The sequence below is a fragment of the Borostomias antarcticus genome (genome assembly GCF_949987555.1).
Source record: "Borostomias antarcticus genome assembly, chromosome: 8".
NCBI lineage: Eukaryota > Metazoa > Chordata > Actinopteri > Stomiiformes > Stomiidae > Borostomias > Borostomias antarcticus.
The window spans coordinates 23,236,895-23,256,099 of NC_140241.1; the positions used below are offsets into that span (position 1 = coordinate 23,236,895).

The following is a 19,205-nucleotide window of genomic DNA, read 5'->3' on the forward strand; positions in this document are numbered from 1 at the left end:
TCCACGGTGTCCAGACAGAGCCAGTCCAAGGTGTCTGTCTTCAGTACACCGTCCTGCATAGGCCAGCACTAGAGAGTTGGGCAGGACGCAGAAGGGGGCGGGACCGAAACTCAACACTGCCTTGTGTGCTCCCTGCCCTCCACCAACATTTAACTCTTCACTGGCCAGGGACTCTCTCTGAAACATGACTCTACAGCTCAGAGGCAGAGACAACCCTTAAACCCCCTACCTACCAGTAGCCACCATAACACCCTAGCATAGCACCCTACCATAACCATAACACCCTACCCAACACACTAAAACCATGCCCAACGTTTATAACCATGCCCAACACTCTACCCAACGTACTGTACCAATAATGGGGGATCAGAAAGCTACCCTTTCACAAGACAGAAACACCCACTGGAGGATGGAGGTAGGGGGCAACACTGAACACACACACACACACACACACACACAGTTGGACTGGGTGAATACACACACACACACACACACATTATTACACACAAGTTATCTCATATAACGCTGCGGTAGAGCTCAGACACCCATTACCAATGACATGGTGTGGTGCATAGTTAAAACAGCTTAGCATTCTATTTTGGGAATTGGATGACCTAGAAGAACAATATTGATATTGGGTTAACCCCATGCAGTGAGTGTGTGTGTTTGTGTGTGTGTTGGGAGGGGTGTTTGCCGGTGATTTGTGTATACCACAAAGTACATTAGTATAACTGAATATCAGTCTGCATCTCCAGCTGTTGCCATCAGAATGAGCCTGTTCATCTAAAACGTGTGTCAGGAATCACATGGTCCTGTAGGAGAGTGCCCAGCATGTCAGCGGTATAGGAGATAATTGTGAACTGTTTTTATTGGTCAGAATGTACCGCATGGTTGAGTTTATGGATGAGAAAACAGTGGAGGCTGTCCCAACGTCGTGGGTGCTGGAAAAAGATGGGGTAAGAGAACACTGGTTTCTGATTGGTGTGCTATTTTTCGATTGCACAGGGGAGTACTAACATAAAGTTAGTGTTCCCGTGCTCCAGAACTGGTACCGTACTGGTACCGTTTGCATAAGCTCTGTTCAAAATCATGAGTCATTATTCTTAGAAAATAAATGGCTGAAATGTATCGATTGCGGTACTTTCTCCACACAGAGCAATATGAGGAAGCCAGGTGTTTATATATCTGGGGCGGGGCTGGGATTCTTCAGCTGTGGGGAGGCCGTTTCCAAGGGAGCCCACTACGGCTCTTATGATGGAGAGCTGATGGAGAAGGAGGAGGCCATCGAGAGTGACTCCTGGGTGGTGGGTATGAGGGTGTGTGTGTGTGTGTGTGTGTGTGTGGTGTGTCTAAGAGTGTGTATGAGAAGATGCTTTGATGATGCTATCATGAATGTTCGATAAAAAGATTGATCTTGGGAGTTTTTTCCCCCTGTGACATTAGATGTGTCTGCGTTCTCAGATATACAAGAACAAAAACTGTGATGAGTACATCGATGCCAAAGGAGAGATGCACTCCAACTGTCTCCAGTCTTGAATCTTTCCCTCCCTCCCTACACCTCATCCACTTTGTTTTCTCCCTCCCTCTCTTCCTTCATCCACTCTTCCTCCTGTTTCTCCCTCCATAACTTCATCCCACCAGTTTGTTTTTTTGATAGTGTTTCATTACAGCGGAAGGATCCTGTATCGCTGCTCTCAGCTGCTGGCTGTCGGGGAGGAGCTGCTGGTCTGGTCTGGAGAGGAGAACACCAAAGATCTGGGCCAGCGAGAGCACTGCTGGAGGCAGCTGTCCTCCACTCTCGTTTCCTCTGTCTTGTCCTCCATCTTTTTTTTCTCCTTTCTCTCTCCTCTGTCGCTCTCCCTCACTCCAGCTCAGTGGCCTTGTGGTTAGTGTCCACCCTTAGACCGGGAGGTCGGGAGTTCGATCCCTGGCCGAGTCATACCAAAGACTATAAAAATGGTACCCATTGCCTCCCTGCTTGGCACTCAGCATCAAGGGTTGGAATTGGGGGGCTACATCACCAAATGATTCCCAAGCGCGGCACCGCTGCTGCTCACCGCTCCCCCAGGGGATGGGTCAAATGCGGAGAACAAATTTCACACGCTCAGGTGTGTGACAATCATTGGGACTTTAACCTTTAACCAGCTGAGCCTGAGGAGCGTTCTTTTACATCTCTCTCTCTCCTCAATCTGAAGTTGTGCTGTGGTGGTTTCTGTTTTTTGTTTTTTTACAGTCTAACCTGTGGTTTGTTTTTTTTGCTTTTTAGATGCTGTCAGCACATACACAATAACACAAACGTCATGGAGACCATGATGAAATACCTGAAGTATGCACCTGAAGGATGGGTGGTGGTGGCCGTAAGAAATGAAGACGACCTTAAAGACCAACGCCACTGCCTGGAATGGAACTTTTTGTTTGCTTTGTTGCAGTTTCACGTTTTATACGTGAAACATGAAACACACACAAACATACGCATACGTGCTGCGGCAACCCAGGGGACAGGGAAGAGCACAAAATCTACAATGGCAGCGGCACACAGACCAGGGCTTAGCCCTGGCTGACTGCTCATGGAGCTCAGCTGTGGAGGATCTACCAAGTGCAAGTACTCAGCTCCCGAAACCACAGCCCGAAGGGTCATGGAACCTCAAAGACCTTAATTCACCCATGTGAAAAGTAAGTCGTTGAAGCGTTGCGATATCAATGTTGATCCACCTTTCAAAATCAAAACCTAATCCAACGATGATTCACAGATTGGTTGTGTGTAACTGTTGTAGTGGCGGTTAAGTTTAGGCAACAAAAAGTGACTGGGTAAGGATTATGGGCATGAATGTATTAAATGAGACATTCAAAGATGGCGGCCCATTCCGTGGCCCACAGCACCTGCACAGTAGTGTTGTTTTATTTTCGGCATATCCCTTTTTCCCCATAGACATACATGAGGAAAGTCAGTTGTAAAACTGACCCAATAATTTAAAACTTGATGATTCAAAGTCGTTTTTGACACCCAGAAGAAAAAAATCTGGAATTCTATAGCCGTTTCTTTCCCCATGTAAGCTATGCTATGGGAAAATCACGTGGCTTGCAATACCAAGCTTGGCCACTATGCCAACATTTAAATAATTAGGGTCCGGGCAGAGACCCTCATGTATTCGTCATCTCCTTCCTCTTCCTCCTCAAAACGCCCGGCCCCGACCCAGAGCTGCGCAGCAGCTGTAATTGTTCATGTTAGTGCATTTACCTTCTGTGTTCCTGTAACTTTTGATGCCTTTTTGGATTAAACCTTTTGCACCTGCACCACTTGCCTGCTGTCTGCGTTTTGGGTCCACCCTCTCCAACCACAAACCCCAACAGGTGGAAAGGAGGAAGCCCTAACAGGTGTAAAGCACATTTACTCACTTGGGAAAAAACAAGGTGTTCAATTCCACGTTGGTTCAGAGGTCGTGGCCAGCCGCACGCTAAATAGTTGTGAGCCTCTGGATTTTATGCAGCCTAGCCGACTCACTTTCCTCTATTTCCAATTTGCTCTCCATCTGAATTTTGTGCATCAAAATAGTCACGTGATTGCAAGTTAAAAAATAATAGATATACCACAATCAAAAAATGTGTACATTTATTCAATTTAATACATTGATTATTAAAAAAACATCAAACTCGGATGAAGAACATGTAATAAAATTAAACATTCTACACAGCCAAGAGGCCACTAGAGAGGAGGCTTACAGTAAGTACAGTACATAGACTACTGAGGACGCACTGCCCTTTGCTCAAAGAACAAGGAATAAAATCTTATTAGGCTACTAATGATAAGCAAGCGAGTCACTTTATTTCTTCAGAATACAGATCCTCATGTAATGGGTGGTAAGAAAATATAAAAGTAAAAAAAAAAATATATATTGTAAAGGCCAAATTAGGGTAGTGCACACACAGAGGATGTCCTTCTCTCTCTCTCTCTCTAACTTTTTCCAGAGGACATCCTCTGTTACCTTCAGTTTCCTCCAATCAGAGCATACGATTTACTTAGTTTTTTTCGTACTCTGCCATGCAAAGAGTGCAACTCGGGCAGTGAGTGCATGATTCCACTCTGTTTGGACACCCCGCTGAGAAGCAGCGTACAGTACTGTAGTGCTAGCATTGTCCCGTGGGAATCAGGCTAACTATAGATAAAACGGTTTTGTTCCAGGCGCACCACCTTAAAAATTGCTGGAAAGCTTGCTGACAAAATGTCTAAAAGAAAGGAAAGCAAGCTAACCTTGTAGCTGGTTAGCCAGGAAGGAGGGTTTTGGGCCATTGCTAGAAATTCAGCATTCATTATATTTACCAGCTAAACTTCTGGCATCTTTTCACATGGCTGAATGTTTTGTTTGCAACAGCACTGTCACAAGCAAGAAAATATATATTCATGATTTAATTTTTTTTTAATTTTAAGAGAGAGCTAGAGGGTACTGGTGTGGTATGCTGGTTTGTGGACTGGTGAGGGGATTGAGAGAGAACGCTCAGTTAAAGGACAATGATAATACTGTCCCTTCCTCCTCAAATATTTCTGTCACCAGCAGCCATTGATATGAATATATACTCGTAATTGCATGAGTACAATAGCAAGCAATTTGGTGAAGTTTTTCTGCCCATGGCCATGATAGGCTACAATATGCTCACTTCCATCCATAACATAATTAGTTGATATTGATTTGCAGATTGTCGTGTATTATGGCTAACACAATAAAGATCACTTTGTATTCACATCAGTATTCATTTTAGCCCCCCTTTCAAATAGTTATAATGCCACATACTTAGTATAGTGCATTAAGATGTAAACATACACCAGTAAAATTCCTTCATTATTAAAAAACAGATTTTGGGTTGATGGAGTAAACTTCAACCTAACTGGCTCAATTGCACCCCTGAGGTACCCGAATTATTGTGAAGCTACTGATCCTTAAGAAGTTCCTTGGCTCTTTTCTCATCCAGAAGGAAGGGTGAGGTGAAAGTCTTGTCTTTCAGAAGCTGCACCAATCCCTGAGACAGAGAAAGAGACGAAAAAATTGAAAGATAGTTTTATTATATTTTTTCTCTGTATTGTACAACAATGTAGGAGATACTGTAATAGGCGGGAAACAGGTTAAATCGGCAGTAAAAACAAACTGGTTCGCCAGTCAACACAATGGGGTCATTTGTTACTATCGTTTAAACACACTGACATTCTTTGCACATCTTCCTGTAGTGTCTGACTCAGAAATTGAATCTTTGAGCCTTGAAATAGGGCAATGTGGATTATTTGAAATAGGACAGTGGATTATTTCAGCGTCTTACCTCTCCAAAGTAGGAGATCAGGGGGGAGATTTCACAGACAGCCGGGGGTTCTTCTTCGAGCGTCATCCTACAAGCATGACCATTGAGAATGTTAACAATTAAGCTTCAATATAATCACCAATTTCAATATGGATGTGGCAGATATAACTAATGACAGATGAATATGCTATGAACACCCTGAAGGGAAACTCAAAAAATGAAAAAATATATAAAAGTCCATCCATCCATCTTCATCTGCTTATCCGGGGTCGGGTCGCGGAGGCAGCAGCTCCAGCAGGGGGCCCCAGACATCCCTTTCCCTGGCAGCATCAACCAGCTCTGCCTGGGGAATCTTTAGCCGCTCACAGGCCAGTGCGGAGATGTCGTCCCGCCACCTAGTCCTGGGTCTACCCCGCGGCCTCCTCCCAGCCGGACACGCCTGGAACACCTCCCTAGGGAGGCGCCCAGGAGGCATCCTCACTAGATGCCCGAACCACCTCAACTGGCTCCTTTTGACGCAAAGGAGCAGCGGCTCTACTCCGAGTCTCTCCCGGATGACTGAACTTCTCACCCGATCTCTCAGGGAGACCCCAGCCACCCTCCGGAGAAAACTCATTTCGGCCGCTTGTATCCGTGATTTACATAAAAGTGTGTATCTTATTTGACCGAGTTAGCTAACATGTTTGAACTGTAGCTGAACTTGTTTGAAAGACTTACTCGCAATGTCCTACAGTACATGTTATAATATATTTTAAATAGTGTATTTTCTCTGTATAATACATGGTACAACAGGGAACAACCAGTAGCCAGCGCACAACGAGTTGTCAAGTGACCATGTTACAGTACGACAGCTACTATGTGAACTTCCCTGTAGTTATGATATGTTATTTCACATCTCCCTACTCATATGCCAGTTCTTGACTTGATATTCCAGGGAATTATTGAGTTGTAGCCTACTTGACATTTCTTAATAGTAAAATAAAAGAAACATTGTTTTATGTTGTGTCTGCCATGTGTAGAACCTGCATAACAGTTGTCCAAGTCAGGGGACACTTGTTGGCCACTGGTTGTCCCCAGAGCAGAGCGACTCATCTCTTGCCATGGGAATGTCTGCTTGCGTTGCACGTTCATGGCTTTTGGGCTCTTCCGGCTACTTTAAAGAAGTGGAACTGAACTTACACATCCATCTGGTCGGAGCTGCCCTCATCCTATCCATCTTATTTATTTTCCTTTTTAATGTATCATGTACCGAGTTATGTTTGTGTCTATATGAATGAATGAATGAACTGTAATGTAATGCCTTGAGGAGTTTATGCTGCAAATAAAGATCTATCCACTGGGTTGACAATGTAATTTATGCAGATAAGGGTTGAATTCATGTTATAAAATCATGAGAGGGCTCCTTCAAACCTGGATCTGGGAGCGAGAGCCTTTCCCTGGACATCCAAGAAGCAGCCTCCAGCAGCCAGTGTCCAGCGGTAATGCTGTGCCTGCAGGGACCGTCTGGCTGTGGTAGGAGTATCCAGAGGTGCTCCATCAGCATTCTTCAATGGAGAAAACTCATCCTCTCTCAGTACCTCAAATACAGCAAATTTCCTGTCAATGACAGAGGGTAAATTTCTCATTGGTTTAGTTTCATGCCGAAAGAGTGTAATGAGTTGAACATTAACTCACAGCATACTTTGGGAAAGACGTACGTATACGTTAGCAAGCACACCGTAAACATTGCCTTGGCCAGAGCACAGAAAGCAGGCGCTGTGCATTAGGCTACCTCTGTGTAATTGACTGCTTTAAATTATGAGCAATGATGTGGTATCTTTAATCTGGTCGTATTTGCTGTTGATGGTTTAAAATGATAATCACATCGGTCATAGTGTACTATATCTTGCAAGCTCACTGATTACAGTACCAATCCTTGTTTAGTCATCGTAGGCTATCCCTGGCATCTATTCATTTTCTAAAGCCAAGTTTATTTTGTTTACAAAACCTTGTAGGCCAAATGCCTGATTGGTGCCAATATTGTCTTTGAAAATGCTAGCAGAAATTTTCTGACAGATGAATAAAGAAAAATATTTTTGTTTCATTGTGGTAGACTGTGGTAGGGCACAAAGCATGTTTGACTATAGATGTTAGATGTTTGACTATATAAACAACATAAGAACAATCTGATATGGTGGGTGTCATGGCTGGTGGATTCAACATCATTATCATAAAATATTCAGTAGATTAAATACAATGTGTAATGGGATGCCAACATCCATGTAGTGAATGTTGTCAAATCACCTTGAAAATTGAAACACATCAAAGACAAATTTCTCCATTTTGATTCCATTGGGTTTGGTAGGTTTAACCAAGTTGCCTTCATGGTCGACGAAAGGCACTTTCTTGATCGCCACATGCTGCTTCAGTTGGCCCTGGAATGTTCTGAAAATGTTGATGGATTAAAGAGAAAGACTTGAGATGTTGAGATGGCTATATGGATATGTATACTGTAGCAGTATTCAAGGATATTGAAGACAAAGGCGCAGTTTGACCTCCTGACCAGGGGGTGGGGCAGTTAACCAAAACAGTAGATGATAATCGCAAGTGAAAATATGTGGCCTGCACGAACATTCTATTGTGCTCCTCCAATGCGCCCATTATATTACAGCTGCATCTTCGTACTGGCGAGCTACAGGGCTCATCAGATCTGCCTCACAAGATTGCATTCAAAGTCAATCTAGGGTTCATGGATTAGATTGTATTTATTTTGAAAGTTAAAAATGTATACACCACAAAGTGTGTAGTGTTCCACAAAGTGTGTAGTGTTCTTGCACGGATTTTCAAAATAAAGGTCACTCAAAACAAATTTACTTTTTGTGATTTGACTGTGGAAACATTCCAGTGGACATAACCTCTCACCTCACCACTTGAAACTTAATCCAGGAAAAGTGAACATGCTCACATTTCTGCACCATAACCTCTGAAAGTGAGTACATGTGTAGAAAGTGAGCATGTCTGCAAAAAAAAAATCAAGCTAGGCAGATTGAGCTACAGGTTTAGCTCACTTAAGGGGATGTATTTATTTTAATTTAATTTAGAAGTGTTTTTACTACTTTACAATGTTTACTAATGTTCCAAATATGGCAACAACAACAAAAAAAGTATTTGCCTACTGGCCGCACGCCCCTAGTAACCCAAGCCAATCTGCACCGATGGTTGAACACCCTTATTGTTGACTTAGAACTTATTGTTTACATTGGGAATTCTATGTCTTATTTTACCCTCCATGGCTCACAAATCAATGCTTTTCCTCAATTCCAAGACATTTGTGGTCTGAGATTGAAGAGATTGCAAGATGGGGGGAAATATCCTTATGACAGAGCCAATGATACCTAAACCTATCCATTCCTTTTATGGTACATCAATGTGGCTAGGGAGTTAGATGTGTTTGTAATTAAGAGCATAATTTCCATACTGTGCCACTTTCTTGAGAAAAGCCAGAGTGAAGAAGTGGTTGCAGATGCTCCCAGCACTGTAGAGCAGCTCCCCTCCCGGGCCGCGCAGCTCTGCAGTCTCAGGCTGGATCTCGCTGTACTCCACCACCTGGTACACCCCGTTCACCTGGCACACCACCCCCACCGGCTCCGCGGGGTACGCCTTCTCAACCACCTGGAAATCATTATTGGATTATTCACTCAAAAACTGAAATGGTACCCAAAAATGTCTATACAGCAGTATCCCCTATAAATGACGTCCTTATTCGACCAATAATATGCCAGGAATAGACATGCAAGGTCTTTCACAACCCCTGGTCTATTAATACTATGTATCAATCAAAACCAGCATTAACATTACATCTGCTGCGCAGCAGTGAGTCCGGCCATTTTGTGGAGGAAGAAGGAAGAAGGAGGAGATAAAAGAGGAAAAGGAGGAGACAAATGGCACCAGGATCTCTGCCTGGACCATAATTACTTAAAAAGTATTAAATTAAAAATATATTTAAAATCATGTGTCTCAAAGCCACACGGTACAATGCCTAAGTTGGCATTAGCATGTTTGTTCTGCATCACCCAGGGATGAACTCACAACCTTAGACACCAAGGGAAAGTCATGATCTTGTTGAGCTACCTGCCAAGTGAGAAGCTGGTAGTGATGGGCGAAAATGAATGAACAAATCTTTCTGATCGACTGTTTTTAGTGTCCGATACGTACCGAACAGTCTGTCAAACCCCCTCCATGCTTCTACTGTGCTCTTGTGACTCCTCTCTCCTGACGAGAGTAGCCTATACTCTGCCTGGCTGGCACGAGATCAAAACAAACCGTTCTCTCGAACTGTGAGTGAACAAGAAGCTATTGAATCTGACCCGAGTCTAGACAGCATAGCAGCCAGCCTCCTCTTGAACGAGACCAAATGAACCAGTCTCTTGAGTTCGGACGGTGATCAGCGAACGTCCATCCAGGAAGACTGACAACTGAGTACACAAACAAACTTAATCACACATGAGGTGAGGCATGTGGCAGCCTCCAGCTGCCAGTTTGCCCAGAGCTGTTCTGGTCTGGATTTTTCTATTGTTCACTCCATCGACAGCAATAGCTTACATTAGGATAGATACAGTGAAAAATTCCGTTTGAGATACATTTCAGAAAAAAATCACACTACTCCACCATGTCATGAAAATGTTGTAAATTTTTCATGAACATTGGAGATTTATTGAGCAATAATTTGCAGTAGCTGCAAATAGCACTGCTTACAGTAATACATTGATGCACTGTGGGCTCAATTTCAAAAATCTGGATGCTTCGTTTGTGGGGGACAGTCTAAATATGCAGTATAGCAAATGTGTCAATTGACCAAAAATGTGTGAGGAGATAGGTTTAACTAGTTTTACAGTTTTTGAGATATGCAGTGATGGACATCAGAATTCCTGCCTCATCGAAGCATACAGTATGAATGTTTCTGCTCACTTGGACCTACAATGCCAGTTGAGGACTTCTGGCATAGGACTGGACATATATGCACAATTTGGTGATTTTTCATGCATGGGAAGGAATATTTCCTAGGAGGATGAGGAGGAGGAGGAAGAAGAAGAAGAAGGAAGAAGCAGAAGAAAATTTACAATGACGAGGCGGCAGCTGAGCTTCCCGGCCCCTAATAAATGTATCAGGGCAGACAGGAAGGATCACACCGTGTCTCTGTGTGACTGGTCTATTATACAGCATACCTTGGCTCCACAGTCTGCCTGTTTGCTCACGCAGAATCCAATGAAAATGGGATCTGCCATTTTGACAAGTATGTTGTCAACACAGTACACATGGAGGTACTCCACACCCCTCTTCTCCATATCCTCCAGCACCTTGTTATCAACCAAAGCACGGTAGAGACCACCATTTCCATCTGAGAGTAAAAGTATAACATATGGATGTCACATGCTGTACATCGAAACATTTGATATGGATAACCATCTGATAGGGTGGTACCAACTACTCCGTGGATATTTTGTGGGTTAGGGTTAGGGCTGAAAGTAATTCATTATGAGTGTGATGTACATCGCAACCCAACAGCTTGGCCTTTACTAACCTCATATCAAATTGAATTGATATAGCACATTTCAAAACACAGAATCAACACAATGCACTTCACATAGTCTCTGGGACCAAGAAGCATGGAGAAGCAGCTTTTCATTTGTATGCCTCAAACCTTTGGAATAACCTGCCAGAGAACCTTGAGGGGTGCTGAAAATGTGGATTTAAAAAAAAATAAAACACATATTTTTAGTCTTGCTTGTGTTTTAGTTTCCATGTCACCCAGTTTAAATTTTATTACATTGTCCGGGTTTCCCGATAAAGAACCTTCTTAAGGAACCCTTCTTAAGCAACCCTTTGCATGGGAGTTACAAAGTACTTTGGAGTTAAGTGCTTCTTAACGCGTTCGGGAAACCCGGCCATTATCATTTTCATTTTTGTCTCGTTTGCATTTATCTTTATTTTGTTGAGGTCCATTGTATTGCATCTGTGTATGAAATGTGTTATACAAATAAAGCTTGACAAATTTTCCAGAGGGAAAGAAAAAAAGATATCTGTTAAACTAGCTAAAAAGACTTCATTCATTGTTTGCCCCCTTTAAGCAGACGTACCACTAGAAATGCAGTATTCTCTATGGTTAAGAAAGACACTGCCTTTGAAACAGAGCATGAATTTATGGAACATACTTATGCCTACTTAATGTACTGTATTGATTGAATAGCTGTATCTCGCTCCTCTTCTCTTCTGGTGCCATGTTAATAAAATATTATGTAGTTTAACTTGCTCTTAAATAGCAATAGAGTAGGTTAGAGTTATCTGGCCAATTAAAGATTAAAGATAATATGATAATAAATAGATAATAAACATAATAAATATATACAATCTCTAGTGTGATGTAAGCTACAGTAGCTAACATTTGTGGATGATTACATTCCTCCTCTAACACACAAGTGCTCCACAGTTTGCTAGTTGCTAGCCCAAACCCAGGTAGTTAGTTAGTAAGCTAGTTAACCTACCTAGCTAAACAACTTATAATATATCAAAGTACAGTAGGACTCCACTCATCCGAACTTCAGAGATCCAAACCTCCCGGTCTACCGGACAGGCTTAAAAAACTTTTCTTTTTTTTTTTAGCCTGCTATCTGGTTACTGGTGGGATTTTCATTACAGTACTGTATCCTACTGTGAATAAAAACAGAACTGTATGTTGCCTGTAGGCTGTATCCTACTGTCACGTTTCATTTCTTTGTTACTTTAATGTCGAGCATAAAACGCAAACTAGTCTGCTGCGCGAGAGCTGCATTCCTTAGCCAGAAAGCGCGTCAGCAACCTGAAGCAGAGGAGCAACGAGTCATTTTTCGTTCCCAGTTAATGGACTTTAGGAACACAGACGTGTTGTGGGCATGTGGATTAGCCTACTAGACCTACTGTATTTGTTAAATAATAGCCTACAGCCTAGGCCACGTTAGCGTACATCGGTTGTTTTAGACTTTCTTTTAGGCTACAATAGCCTAAGACACAACAACTTGTCTGTCATTTCATTTATTTATTGATTGATTATCATTTGCTATAATTGTTCTAATGTTGGGTTGTTTTTAGGTTATACCATTTTGTTCTGCAAATACAGTAGCCTATCGATGCAGCGTACACCTCATTTGAGAATAAAGTACTGTATTTGATCAAAGCACGCACTCAAGTGGACATTCGTTTATTTGTATTATAGGCTACTGTAGGTCTATTATAGGCTAGGATATATGAGTTTAGTTGGCTATTTGATTGCAATTTTAATGCATTTTCACAAGTAGCCTAATTAAGGGTATTTATCGGTCTATGAGTCTATATGAAACCACTTATTGAATTTGGTGCATTTTAACATAAGTTTCAGTCATCCGGACATTTCAGAGATACGAACGACCTTCGGTCCCGTTGGGTTCGGATAAGTGGGGTCCTACTGTATATCAAACATTGTTATCTTATGGGATGTTTGCTAAAATATTTTTTGGGGTTAAGATATTCTTACATTTTAATTAAGGCTGGCAAAAATATGAGTTATATAGACAAGGAAAACCCTGTGTATGAAATACAGCAAAGTCAAACACAAAATATACGATGTACATTGTACAGAACAGAATACACAACTTTCTTCTTCTCCCCACTTTGCTATGGCCTTTCCTACCTGGTGCCATGGCTATCTTCCCTTTGTTTTGCAAAATGACTTTTCCACCAAAGGTCACAGCTGGGATCATCCTTTGCTCGAACATGACCACATTTGATGGATCCAGACCAAAGTACTTATTATCCTCAAAGAACTTCTTGGTGGGATCCAAGGTAAACTCACTTGTCATGATGTACCTGATCAAGGTAAACAAGGGAATTGCAGTGAACACAAAAGTATTAGTATATTTTTTGTTGATTTCGCTTCAAGGGATCCAATGACTGAAGTTCGACTGTCTGCTTTGATTAGAAGGTATTTTCATCCATACCGGATGAACCATTTAGAAATTACGTCATTCTTTGTACTGTACATACTACCTCTATGTTAGGGCATTGGTATTTGGACCATTTGCATCAAAGCTGTTTTCTATTTGTTTCCATTGTTATGCATTCACAAGAGAGACTTTGCATATATGCCATGAGCCGTCTTATTAAGTATAAACAGTGTTGGGTAACGTCAAGTTACTTTCAAAAAGTAACTTGTTACACATTACTAGCTAGGTTCATTTGAGAGTTACTATTACAATATTACTGTCTGTGTAGAGTAGGGTTAGGCTTTTGACTGAATTTATAGGCTACTCAATAGATCGGCTAACTGACAAGCATGCATTGCACGAGTCTACTGATGTGTGCACAAGTCTATAGGCTACTATGGCTGTAGACGCACAAGTCTATAGGCTACTATGGCTGTAGACGCACAAGTCTATAGACTACAATGGCTGTAGACGCTACATAGCCTACTGGTTTACCTCCGTTTTCACCCAAGCAATTATGGCAATAATGATGCCTGATGATAGCCTATACATTTAGATTTACTAATGCTGGAAGAAGAAGAGGTAGACCTAATCCTCAGTCTTGTTTTATTGGGGGAGGAAGGCGTGAAAGAAAGTGGAATGTCGGCCCGACTATTAAACAGCAGAAGAGATGAAAAGGGGAATTTAACCTTGTCCGTGAGATGAGAGAAACTGATCAGGAGCAGCATTAAGTAGCCTGGCTTCGTCAGACCCAATTCGCAAACATGCGAAGGGTCTGGAAACTCACAGTTGCTTTGCGTTTCCCAAGGGGTGTTACCAACTGGCGTAGATCAAAATGCCTCTGGAGGCAATTGGATAAACCTACAACCAATCAGCGAAAATGCCTCTACGGCGCTCCTCTGTTCCGTCATCTTATTAAACCCGCCCCATATAACTGTAGATAAACAGTTGTGATTGGCACGAACAAATTTCTGTTCGAGCGGATTCCGTTAGAACGGTTGGATATCCAGACTGATCTGCGGAGTGAAATCGAATGTGAACTCACGAGATCAGGCTGGCGACGCCAGGCTACATTTTAAGTAGGATATTTACGAATGTCCCCAAATTGTTTGGTCGTAGTGTATATCCTCAGACCAGTCAACCAATCAGATGTAATTACGTGGTGTGACAGCTCAATTCCTGCATTTTATTAATTCTGAAGTAATCCAAGTGCACAGCCATTGGGTACCTACTACCACACTGTTGAGTTAAGTAATGTTTAACTAACATGTATTGAATTCAATGCTGTGTGATCTTACCATGGTACAGTGCATTTTGATCCATTCCTCACATTGGCAAGCTCTTGCACTTTGCAGACGCGTTCCGCCTGGATTTGATACAGAGTCTTGCCGCTGGGGAGCCCGACATTGTACATGCCTTTGGGGTACGGCACACCAAGACGGGTTCCCTGGCCCCCGGCCAACAGCAGAACGGCCACCCTGTTCTCAGAAATGTGCAAATATCCTGCAAAAACAAAATGGCAGAGGAGCATCTGATTACTAAGATCTTGAAGAGGAACATTTCTAATAGGCTATCTTGGGCTTGCATCAATTCTATAAGTAATACTCTATTACTTAGTATTTCTATTGAAATATTGTATTATTAGTAATCAGATAATATTGAAATCCAGGCACTGTGATACTAGCCTGCTTGACCAGGCTGATTTTGCAAGCTTAAATTAGCATTTGGACTGAACATCCTCTGAAGAACTATGTGGTTTGGTTGGTATGAAGGGATAGGGAAATGCGTGATTCATTGTTTTGATTACCTTTGCCCAGGGCGCATGCTAATAATATCATAGCCTAAATATACCTACGCGCGCGCGCGCGCGCGCACACACACACACACACACACACACACACACACACACACACACACACACACACAGTATATATGTACTGTATAGGCTACAGTGCATCTGGAAAGTACTCATACCACTTCACTTTTTCCACATTGTTACAGCCTTATTCCAAAATGGAAAAATTCTTTTTTTCTCACCATTCTACACACAATACCACATGATAGTGAAAAAGGTTTTTTATACGTTTGCAAATACATTAAAAACTAGAAATGGTGCCAAGAGAGCACAGACCTCCGCCCATAAATGCATTGTGTGGCTCTGTGCGCGCGCACATGCGTGCGATCATTACATGTTTGGTATTGCTGCATTCGTTAGGTAGAGCTTCATGCCAGTCAAAACCCCTTGTCTATGTGACCTTCCAATGTCAAGATATGGCAGTCCCCCCCTTCCATTGACAATGATGTTTTGGCTCCTGAGCCCAAATTGGCAGAGTTCCACAATGTATTTTTACCCTGGAGAAATAAGCGGTCCTGAGCCTAAGTCCAAAAAATGACTGGAGGTGAATGGGTGGCCGGGTTTGGGCGGCTCTGTGGCGCCCCCATCGGGTCGCAGCCAGTGGGGGCGGTGCCGTGCACTCCAGGCTCTCCCCAGCACACCCCAGTCTAAACCCCTTGTCTCTAGCGCACCCACACAGGGAGCTGGCTTGGTTCCACAAGTCTTGTTTTCATTTGTGGACCTGGCCCGTGATTCGGATCGGATCAGGTTAATGGGTTCTAAGGTGACAGACAAACACACAAACAAACGCACGCACACAAGGCACATAAAACATTACCTCTCACCCTGCGCTGTCGCTGGGGCGGAGGTAATAAAAACCACCCCAAAAAAAAAAATATATCACATGTACACTCCCTTTGCTATGACACTAAAAACTGAGCTCAGGTGCATCCTGTTTCCAGTCATCATCCTTGAGATGTTTCTACAACTTGACTGGAGTCCACCTGTGGTAAATTCAATTGATTGGACATGATTTGGAAGGCGCACAACTATCTATATAAGGTCCCACAGTTGACAGTGCAGGTCAGAGCAGAAACCAAGCCATGAAGTCAAAGGAATTGTCTTTTAACCTCCGAGACAGGATTGTATCGAGGCACAGAACTTACACACATATGCACTTTGTTGTCAAGTCAAAATGATAAAACCACACAAAAACTGTCGAATTAGACTATATGCATGTCAGCTGGGTAATTTCAAAAAGAAAAATCTCAAAATAAACGTTACCTTCGTTTTCCCAGTCTTTTAAAGTGTTCTGGTCACTTTTCTGAATGCTTCCAATACATTCTGAAGGCAGGGGTTGCATGTGTTGATCCACTCTGGTTGCGGAGCGAGCTGCTGCCTCCGACGCAACACGGCAATGCTCGTGTAATTCATCCATATCAAGCTGAGACATTTCTAAAAGAAACGTTTTCCTTTCATCTTCAGATAGTTCAGGCCAAAACTGCAAAACGTGGGATTGCCCCGCACGTTCTAAAGCAGTCTTGATTTCCTCTATTGAAAGCATTTTCAAAACAATTTCGTGAATCGTCTAGCTAGCGTTACCTATAAAAAAACATAAGTAAACGCTCTGTCTATATTTTTACCTCTTCACTACGACCTCGTGACACCGAGTTGGGCAGGCGCAAAATACATAAAGTGACTCGTGATGCAATTTGAGTAGCCTAGTTGCAAAACAACCCCCCCATAAAATAATAAAACTAAAATCTGTTTTTAAAACTAAACTGCAACATTAACGACAGCGCGTAGAGTAGGGTTGTGTTGCTTAATGCTAACATTTCAGATGCTACTTAGGCTACAGCACTTTAATATGACGAATAGGCAACTTCCTGGAAGCAGATCATGTGATAGATGTCCAGAGATGGATGGAGATAGATGTACTCCAACCAATTTTAGTAGACAGCAGATGTCTGATTTATTTTAACTATATCATAATGACTTAATAACACAATTATGACATATAATACTCATAGTAATTAGGCTACATATTTTAAAAATCACTTAATTATAACTTGACATGCTCGTTTCCTCATGTGTCAGTGTGACATTTTATATACATGTTCTGCTGTGATCAATTCAAACCATTGCCTGAACATAAAATGTTTATTTTACAGTTGTTCCCATATACAATAACCATTAATATAATTATCTTTTCATTCATTAATTCATTCAACTGATGCATTCTACAAACATAATTCAAATTTCTTTCATATTCTCTTTTCAACTTTGTTCATCAGCCTTTAATCCATGTTTTGTTTCTAAAGACCAATATATAGATAGTATACTCCTATAGCCTAGGAGTTATGCAATTCAAGAAGCGAGGAGTAGAATTGCCTGTAATGCAAGATAAGGTGCAACACACACAGGAAATAATTGGCTAGAGGACATCATGGATTGAGGCTCTGCTATTTATACCAAAGCAAAAGTGCAAAACATGTTTTTGTCAGGATGTATCATCTGGAAATGCCTGGAGCCACTAGGTGGCAACATTGTCACATTCTCTTGCAGAAGCTTCCCCCTGATAAATAAATGGGATGAATTAACAGCAAACTTAAACATAGGCTGCCACGTAAATATTTGACAACACTGACAGGGAACGTGATGGGAATAAGGAGAGGAGTACAGGACATCTAAGTGGAACCATGTCTGCCTTCACCGTCCAGTACACTGAAAATCCTGCACTCGAAAGGCCGTATTCTTCTTGAGGTTAGAACAAGGAACAGAGATAAATTATACCAATTACCCTTCCTCTTTCCCCTGGAAAATGAGAGTATGAATGGCAAGACAACTCCTGTCTATCATTCTAGAATAAGGCAATAGCCTTCAACACCAAATCATAAATCGAAAGAATTCTACTTGAATTGAATTTGAATGAATTTCTTTCTCCAGTCTTTGTCCAGGACCTTGGTTTTGAAAGCAGGGAATGTAATGAACAATAAAAGTAATTCATTTATGCAACTATACATTGTATAGTTATATAACATCATATGCAACTATATTATCAATATAATGTTGAAAACAAAATAACAATGCTACCAATCCATCACCTGATTTCAGTCACACTTCTTTATTTGTATTAAAGCAGATTATTGTAAAGTGCATACGTGTTAACTGACTACACATCCAGCCCACTTGTATTACCGTTTACAGGAAGCTTGTTGGTGTCACTTCCAAAGGAGCAGAAAGAGACACTACATGTCTGTTATTCCTTAATGGTCATCGTATCTGATCAGTGCTTCAAGAGCCTCAATAAAAGACTACAGACGTTGAATCAGAGCTTCCTGTTTAAAAGAAAACACACTTGAGGACAGCCCCACCACTGGCGCAAGAGGTTTTAGGCATTCATAAACTGGGAGTTTACATTCAAGGACATCACCAGTAAACTCTCCATTGTCATACCAGCATGCTTTTAATATATCCATAAGTAGTGTAGAGGAATAAAGTAACTTTTGATTAGCTTCCTGGATGTTATTGTGCAGTATTTCTGGAGCACTGACGTGCTGGCTAGCCTGGGTATGTTTGCTGGCTATTGATAGACAGTCTTTACATTGCTAAGAGATCTTTAAGGAAAATACAGCAAGTAGTTCTACAAAGATCAAACCTTGATTAGAAGGTTATCATTGTGATTTGCATTGTATCAATGAAAACAGTTGTTGAATACTGTATAAAGAAGTGTTGTGAATACCGTGTTTTCTGTATGGACTACAGTTAAATAAATATCTGGTTTACAATATACAAAAATAAATTACACATTTCTCATTTTCTCTAATCTTTTAAGACCAAATGGTCATTAAGACACTGTGGGCAAAATGAGAAAGTTATGCTAGGGGGCATATCACATTAGGCATATTAGAAGAATAAACTAAATAAAGTGTATCATCTAACAAATGAACAAGAAATTGAGAAAATAATGCCAACTCTTCAAATTCATAAAGGGCTTATGGTGCTGAGAAGAGGATGACAAAAGAAGTATAATCTTGGAATCATATTTAAGACTGTCAGATCAGCCTTCTCCTTCAATTGTTTTTCTTCAACAAGCTGGACAGCTTGACCAA

General features: G+C 41.6%; 1 protein-coding gene across 1 annotated transcript; it reads right to left on the minus strand.

The window, feature by feature from the left end:
- Positions 1-3,658: 3,658 nt before the first annotated feature.
- On the minus strand, positions 3,659-16,900 carry uap1l1 (UDP-N-acetylglucosamine pyrophosphorylase 1 like 1). The gene is made up of 9 exons (XM_084441856.1): positions 16,378-16,900; positions 14,558-14,762; positions 12,968-13,143; positions 10,491-10,663; positions 8,744-8,937; positions 7,570-7,710; positions 6,697-6,882; positions 5,308-5,374; positions 3,659-5,013 (listed from the first exon to the last, which is right to left on the minus strand). The coding sequence occupies exons 1-9, from the start codon at positions 16,655-16,657 to the stop codon at positions 4,924-4,926; spliced, it is 1,512 nt and encodes a 503-aa protein (XP_084297982.1). The 5' UTR covers positions 16,658-16,900; the 3' UTR covers positions 3,659-4,923.
- Between the last annotated feature and the right edge of the window lie 2,305 nt (positions 16,901-19,205).